This window comes from Dermochelys coriacea, chromosome 24 (assembly GCF_009764565.3).
Source record: "Dermochelys coriacea isolate rDerCor1 chromosome 24, rDerCor1.pri.v4, whole genome shotgun sequence".
Taxonomy (NCBI): domain Eukaryota; kingdom Metazoa; phylum Chordata; order Testudines; family Dermochelyidae; genus Dermochelys; species Dermochelys coriacea.
The window spans coordinates 15,555,242-15,563,305 of NC_050091.1; the positions used below are offsets into that span (position 1 = coordinate 15,555,242).

Sequence of the window (8,064 nt, forward strand, 5' to 3'; positions counted from 1 at the left end):
TGAGAAACAGACTTTTCTACCTCTTGGGCTGAACTTCATCCGTACTCATGAGTTTTATTAACAGAATGCATTATTATTATTATTATTATATCCTCTTTGTATTGTGGTTGCATCTGGGAGCCCTTGTCATGGACCGTCACTCCATTGTGCTCGGCGTTGTACAGACGTGGAACAAAGTTCTCTTGTTCTCTTCCACTGTGTCAGGAAATTACTTTAAATAGAAAGAAACAGGCTGTGATAATAAAATCACTGGATGAAGTTTGCAAAAATGTGTTTATTGCTTCACAATCGTATCTGCAGGTTTTATGTTTTTTTTGACAATCAGAACAAAGTCTTTTTCTCATTAAATACCGTAGAGGACACAGAAAGTCATGAGGGCTACAGTTATGGCACTATAAGCAATTCCTAGTTAAGATGGCAGCAGGGTCCACTCCAGGGAGGGAAGATGCTTCAGCAGCCAGGATTTTGTTTAGACGTCACTAGAAGACAAAAACAGGAGAGGAATGAGTCAGCCTGCTTCAGGACTGGGAAGATGTCTCAGTAAGATTCCTTTGCAATTAATTCATAGATTTTAAGGCCAGAAGGGACCATTAGGTCATGTAGTCAGCACAGGCCAGGGAATTGCCTGCAGTGTGGAAAGAACTACACTAGGCTGCCATGTAAGGGGATGCTTTCATGATCAGTAGCTTGTGGCTGGACTGCAGTGTATCTTTTAGATGGCTAGTCTGTTGAGACATAAAGACTAGCAAGCGATGGAGAATCTACCTCACCCCTGGGTGAGGTGCTCCAATGGTTAATTATTCTCTCTGTGGAAAAAGTTGCATCTTATTTCTGATCTGAACCTTTCTAACATCATCTTCCAGACACTGGGACCTGCTCTGCCTTTGTCTGCTAGATTAAGGAGCCCTCTGCTATCAGAAATCTCCTCCCCATGGAGGTACCTATAGACCATAAGAGAAAGATCAGAGGAAAGGGCTGCATCTGCAGAGCCACTCACCACCCGGAGAAGTCTCTGGCCTTCCAGGCATTGATGACCTCAGTGATGTTCCCTGCGACCCCCCCACTGGGCAGCCGCAAGTCGTCAGAGACGTCGCCATTGAAGTTCCCGCAAGGTGCGCACAGCTTGTTAGCCAGGCTCTCGCTGACCCTCACTGTCACCTCCTCACTGGGGCTGAACAGAACCATCATCCCCGAGGCCTGGACCACAGCCACACCACCCTGAGACTCGTACACAGAGACAGCATCAGAGATCTTTGCCGGGAGAGGCACTGGGCGCCCATTCACCTGAAACACACAGACTTAGACCAGAGGAGAACTGGGAAACGTGGGGGTGAATGGCAGGGACTGAGCTACAGTCCACCGGCCAACAAGATCTAGAGTCTAGAGGCCACAGTAACTGGCAATGGGGACTAGAGTCTTCGGGCCACATTATAAGGCAATAGACTTAGACTGAGAGGTGCAGAAAACACTATGACTGACGGAGAAGTCAATCAATAAACAGTGCTCTGGAGAGCAAAATAGTTCTGATTCTCTCAACACCCAATGAAGGTGCTCTGATTTGCATAGGCAACTTGATTGGCAAACGTCCCTCCTGCCTTCAGTGTTATTGACTTGTGAGCAATTGTGTCTCTTAGAGGGAAAAGTCAAGAACTCTGGAGACTTTATGGAAATGATTTAATTCCCTCATTTGAATATTTGGTGAATTCACTTATTTGAATAAATTACCACAACCCTAGGGGGAGGGATAGCTCAGAGGTTTGAGCATTGGCCTGCTAAACCCAGGATTGTGAGTTCAATCCTTGATGGGGCCATTTAGGGATCTACAGCAAAAAAAATTGGGGATTGGCCCTGCTTTGAGCAGGGAGTTGGACTAGATGATCTCCTGAGGTCCCTTCCATCTATGATTCTAAGAGAGAAAAAAGGCAGATGAGGTGATATCTTTTATTGCACCAACTACTCTTGGTGGAAAGGACAAGTTTTCATACTACACAGAGTTCTTCTTCACAATGGTGTAGCTTGCAAGCTTGTTCCTTCCACCAACAGATGTTGGTCCAATACAAATGATCACCTTGTCCACCTTGTCCCTCTAATATCCTGGGACCAACACGTCTACAACAACACTGCAAACAGCTGTTCAGGTTACTGAGTTCCGAATGTGACATCATGATACTGCCTCGGATTCCTCTCTCTGTCCCATGGGGGCAATCTTGCTCCCCTAGTGGACAGGGCCCCCCAGGATGGGGTGGTCTTTCCCCCAATGTCCAGGTGCCCCAGTGAAAGGAGGGATCTCTCCCAGGGACCCTACTGGGTCACAGAGACCCTTCCTAAAACAGTTCCCTGCCTCTCCTCCAACACCAGAGGTGGGACACAACAGGGGTGAAGGGGTGGCTGGGAGGCAGGACTCCTGGATTGCATCCCCACCTCTGGGAGGGGAGTGGGCTCTAGTGGGTTAGAACAGGGGGGAAGTCCGGACTCCTGGGTTCTAATTCAGTCTTTGCTACTGAATAATTGTTTATCTGTAACTCATGCATCCCCTGTACACCACATCCTGTCAACACAGGGCGTTCATGAGGCTGAATGAATTGATCTTTGAGATGTCCAGATTGGCCTCAGTTACGGATCAACATAACTGTAATTTTTAGACTTTTCATCATTTTGGTGGCAGCTGAATGAGCTTCCTGCCCCTTTGCCTCAGGCTGTTCTAACGTGGCCCCCTCTTACCCAGGTCTCCTTGTTCCTTTTCACAGTTATGAAAGCATCTTGGAAGAAAATGTAGGCGGTTGTCCCAGCCATCACTGCCCCGTCGCTGCATGCCCTGACGTCCACCACCACCCTGAACCAGGAGGGGGCGCTGTCATTGCAGAGAGAGGCCAGCTCGTAAGCTCCACTGTGGAGATCTCCTCCAGAGGCGCCGTCGAAGGAGGTGAGCTGGGCTCCGGGGAGCAGCGTGCACCAGCCTTCCTGCTTCACGCAGCCACGCACCCCATCCTGGAGCGCACAGATCTCTTTGTTGGGGCAGCTGTGTGGCTCGCAGACGAGCCCGCCTGAGGCCTGGCAGGTGCACTTCTCGGAGCAAGCGCTGGAGATGATGCTCTCCCCGGCCTGCAGGGAAATTCCCAAACAACTTTGTCACAGCAAAGCAGCAGGAGAAAATTCCCAGGATGGAATCAACTCAAAGCTCCCTTTCATTATCTAAATTACAGTAGCATGCTGACATCCCATTGCGCTGGATGCTGTACATAGACATAGTAAGACACAGTCCCTGCCCTAAATGGTATGTCTTTACTTGGGAGATCTTTCTTTCTCTGGGGTAGCTTTGACCAGGTGTAAGCAGCCACAGTGCAAAACGCTACCCAAATTATTCTGTCCCCCCGGCGCTGAGCTCCACCGTGTGTGCCGCTGGGAGCTCTGCAGGCATATCCTGTGGTACTTTGTGCTGCAATAAGCTGAACAGCTCTAGGTGTGCCAAATTTGGGAATTTTGGAAATATTTTGTGAGGTCTGTGTGTGCCTCAGTTTCCCTCAAATCTTTGTACTGCTGTGCACTGAGTGTAAAGGGAAGGGGTGAGGTGTTGGACTCACGTAGACACCCTGTTGGAGGCCAGAGTCATTAACAAATGAAATAAAGCCTAGGCATATGAACGGAGGGTCTGGAAGAGACAATGGAAACCCCAAAGGCTGGGACATTCACCTGCTCTGACCAATTACCAAGAGACAGGAATTTAGCTGCAATGAAGCAGAGCAAATTCCTGATCAGGAGAATGAAGGGAAAAGGTGACAGGTGGCTGGGTGCAGAGCTTAGCTCACAGGGGCTCTCTCCTGGGATGGAGACAAAGAGAGGAAGTGACATGGTTCCTCCAGCAGCATGGCTCAAGGGAGCCCAGGCGTTAGCCAGTCTGAACTCTGTCATCACCTTTGCTTCTCTGGGCTAACCCAAGGCCTTTCAGATGCTGTAGCCAGGGGATTAACAAGCGGTTACCTTGAAAAGATGGCCTGGTGTCGCTGCAAAGTCTCACTGAGGGCTTTGCACCCTGAAGAGGTAGGAACAAAAACTCCCACAGGAATCCAGCTTGGCTGAACTCTCTGCAGGGAGCCATGGAGAGACAAGGGATCACTGGTACCCAAAACGCCAGTTGCGAACTCATGGGGTCATGAGCCTGTCCCTGTGGAGCTGTGTGGGTCCTTGGGGCCCAGCACACTAAAGAGGTCACCCCAAGGGACTATTTACAGGCTGGGGCATGGACCAGCCCCTGTGAATCCATGACACGGGAATTCTTCCCCAGTGAATTGTGGGAGAAGGCGTCTGTCCTTCTGGGCACAGGAGGGCTATCAGTGATTTAGCCTATGTCTTCATGGCAAAGTGGCTGTTACCAGTCTGAGTGTAAACAGTACTGGGGGCCAACCCCATCCTCACTCCCACCCACCGGTTAGGCCAGCCAGCCTAGGCTGAAAGAACCACTGAACTCCAGGTGAGAAAATCAGAATGGCCATAGTGGGTCAGACTAATGTACATCTAGCCCAATATCCTGTTTCTGGCAGTGACCAGTGCCAGATGCTTGAGAGAGAATGAACAGAACAGGGCAATTGGTGTGTGATCCATCCCCTGTCATCCACTCCCAGCTTCTGGCAGTCGGAAGTTTAGGGACACCCGGAGCATGGGGTTGGGACCTTGACAATCTTGGCTAATAGCCACAGATGGCCCTATCCTTCATGAATTTATCTAAATCTTTTTTGAATCCAGTTATAGTTTTGGCCTTCAGAACATTCCCTGGCAACGACTTCCACAGGTTGACTGTGCGTTGTGTGAAGTGCTTCCTTTTGTTTGTTTTAAACCTGCTGCCTATTAATTTCATCAGGTGACCCTGGTTCTTGTGTTGCGTGAAGGGGTCAATAACACTTCCCCAGTCCCTTGCTCTGCACCACTCAGGCTTGTATAGATCTCTGTCACATCCCCCCCATCCCTTTCCTAATGGCTCCTAATATTCTGTTCGCTTTTCTGAGAAGTTTGGGTGGATAGGGGTGAGAAGAAGGGACAACATTCAGGGAAGCGCCTGAGTTTACTCTGTAGTGAAGATGTCCCCCAGAGGACCAAACCTCAACTGGAGAGCAGAGAACCCCAAAGAGTTTACAAGGGGGAGAGGGGAAACTGTGGCCAAAGAGGTGACCTGATTTCTCCGAGATCATTGCAGAGCCAGGAACTGAAGCCAAGTTTAATTCCTAGCCCAGTGCTCCAATTACCCTGCAATTGTTGCCTTTGATAAGAAATGGGCAGTAATAATAACACCACCACCCAACTCTTCTATAGCTCTTTGCATCAGTGCACCTCAAAGTGCTTTACAAAGGAGATCAGTCTCGTTCTAAGACGGGGAAACTGAGGCACAAAGAGGGGCAGTGTCTCGTCCAAGTTCACTCAGCAGGCTAACACTCTTCCTTTACCTGTGATTTCAACAGAGACAAAGGGACATGACTCAATTAAGGCCGGAAATCAGACAAAAGTTGCCAACCATAGGAGGAGAGAGGTTCTGGAATAGCCAGGAGGAATGGGAGCAAGCAACCTGACTGGGTTGAAGATGGAAAATGATAAGTTCATGAACTTCCTAGACAGCAAAGGACCTCTATCCCATTCCCCAGCCTCCAAGCCAGCCACTTACCCTAACTGGGGTCAGGATTAGACCTGCAGCCCCCGAGAGAGGAAAGGCAGTATGTCCCATTCCCTACCCCCCCCAAGCCAGCCAGTGTCCCATGCTGGGACAGATCAGAGCCAGCACCCTCTAGTGAGGAAGGGCTCCATATCCCATTTTCCATCCAATCCCTTGGTTTTCCTGTAATGAATCCCTAGTTCATGGCATAGTTTCATTTCCACGTGCATGGATCACACAGGGCAGGTGTTTGGATGCTCATCTAACCAAATGCTGCTGACTGCAGCAGAAGTCACACGGGTGACTGAAGGAAGGACCTAGTTGTAGGTTTTGTGTGTCGCTGCACTGAAGGGCACAGACACACAGTCACTGTAACTCCCAGTGGGAAGCTGGGACAATCCCACACCTACAAGGGCATTCGATGCAAAATGACAGCATCCAGGACGACAGCCGACTCACATCCCAGCACCCACCTTGATGTAGCGTCCATCGCGCACACAGCCGCATCCTTCCATGGACGTGCACGTTTCCCCATTGAATGCGTAGCCAGCTTCACACTGGCAGCCTTCAAAGCATTTTGCAGTGCACTGGGCAGGGGAGAACAAGCCAGCGCAGGTGAAATCACAGGATCTAGTGCACAGCTCGTAGTGGCTGTTTGCCGGGCAGGCCAGAGCTGGAGAGAGAGAAGTAAAGGATAATGAGGGATGAAAAACTGATTCCACCACGGGCATAGTTATTAGACCTGTGCGAATAACAGAGCTAGGCAAAATGTTTGGGTGAGACAGAATTTTTGCAGAAAAATGCATTTTTCATTTGGGTCAAATTCAATGAATATTTTCAGATGGAAAAAGCATGTTGTTGTTTTTTTTATAAATAGTTAAGATGGGATTTTTTTTTTCAACTTTTCATTTCAAAACAGAATTTTGTCTCCAAATCTGGCCAATTAAAAACAAAATCACACACACACACGCACACGCACACGCACGTGAAAGCCATACCAAAATGGTGGAGTTGAAACGAAAAACTTGGCCGAAAAATTGTTTCAAGTCAACCCAAAATGTTTCAGTCAATTCAAAATTATTCTTTTTCGTCAAGTTTTTCAGTGAAAAGAAAATATTAGAAAAAAAATGGTTTCAGTTCCAGCCAACCCAGGTGTGGAAGTAGATAAAGGGAATTTGGATGCAGGCCTCTGAAATGAGCAGGAGTCAGGCTAACTTTAGCTTTAATAATGCGAGATTTGTAGAAGCGGGGATAGTGCGAAGCAAGTGGAAAAGAACTGTGAAAGAGGCTGTTGTGACCTTGTATTAGATAAGACTTAGAATGCCGACTATAAGAGAAATGGTAAGAAAAATAAGATATCATGAAGAAATATGTATAAACAATATGCAGTTGTTGCTTATTATTGTCTGTAATAAAGGTATAAATACTTGCTCTAATTGTTTATCTGGGAGAGACCTGCTTAGGTGGGGGAAACCCTGTGTCCTAGTGTACTCTCTCCCTCTGTGCAATTGCTTGAGATAATAAAGTGCATCTGATTTGCTGCACCCAACCAGAGAGTAAGAACTGTGTTTTTCTCTGACAATTTGGGGGCTCGTCTGGGATGGCAACGCCTGCACAGACAACGGCAGCCGCTGTGGACCGTTCCCCTTCGAACCCCATGGCGCCACAATAGATGTAAGAGACCTGCCTAGGTGGGGGAAACCCTGTGTCCTAGTGCACTTTCTCCCTCTGCAATTGCTTGATATAATAAAGTCTATCTAATTTCCTGAACTCAACCAGAGAGTAAGAACCGTGTTTTTCGCCAACACAGGTTTTTAGGAGGGATTGTCCAGCTCAGCCTCTGAACAAAACAATCTGTGAGTTGCTGCCCTGTAGTGATTGTTTGTTCTCTGGCTGTGTTGAAATCGAAACATAAGGATTTTTATTTCTTTCTCTTTTTCAGGGTACTTTTAACCTTTACAAATCAGAGTAAAATTTAAAAAGTCATTTCAAATAAAAAAAATCAGATCATTTCAATTTTTCCAGAATTTTTTTTAACCATAAGAATTCAGCAAATTTGACAGAAATTCTCCAAACGTTTCAGTCAATCTAAATACGCATTTTTGGTGAAAAAAAGATTTATGTGAAACATCTCATCCTGATGTGATTTTCTGGTTTAGATCTCATTTGACCACTAGGAGAGTCATTTTTCTGACTGCACACTGGAGGCTGGGTTTATATACTGACTGGTATGCTGTACTTTCTGCCCCCCAGTGACACAGCCCCTCTCGCCCAGCAATGGAGTATTGGGGCAAACATTGTCTCCTGTGGAAGAGTTGCCTTCTGCTAAATCATTCACATGGCAGCACTTCCTAGTACTGCTCTGGGGTACCGGCGTCAGCACTGACTTGAGGGGAGACTGTCTAGTACTGAGGCTATATCTGCAC

The 8,064-nt window shown here is 47.7% G+C and overlaps 1 protein-coding gene across 1 annotated transcript; it reads right to left on the reverse strand.

The window, feature by feature from the left end:
- Positions 1–255: 255 nt before the first annotated feature.
- On the reverse strand, positions 256–7,297 carry LOC122457434 (IgGFc-binding protein-like). Its single transcript, XM_043502309.1, has 5 exons — positions 7,219–7,297; positions 6,112–6,311; positions 2,722–3,102; positions 998–1,284; positions 256–479 (listed from the first exon to the last, which is right to left on the reverse strand). Exons 1-5 carry the CDS (start codon positions 7,295–7,297, stop codon positions 470–472), a joined length of 957 nt encoding a protein of 318 aa, XP_043358244.1. The 3' UTR covers positions 256–469.
- Positions 7,298–8,064: the final 767 nt, after the last annotated feature.

Excerpts from the sequence above, each read along its gene's own strand:
- LOC122457434 (XM_043502309.1), bottom strand. The coding sequence starts at position 7,297 with ATGGGGTTCGAAGGGGAACGGTCCACAGCGGCTGCCGTTGTCTGTGCA. Across the intron at positions 6,312-7,218 it reads CCCAGACGAGCCCCCAAATT|CTCTGGCCTGCCCGGCAAAC; the intron begins GTCAGAGAAAAA and ends CTCTCTCTCCAG. Across the intron at positions 3,103-6,111 it reads GCGATGGACGCTACATCAAG|GCCGGGGAGAGCATCATCTC; the intron begins GTGGGTGCTGGG and ends ATTTCCCTGCAG.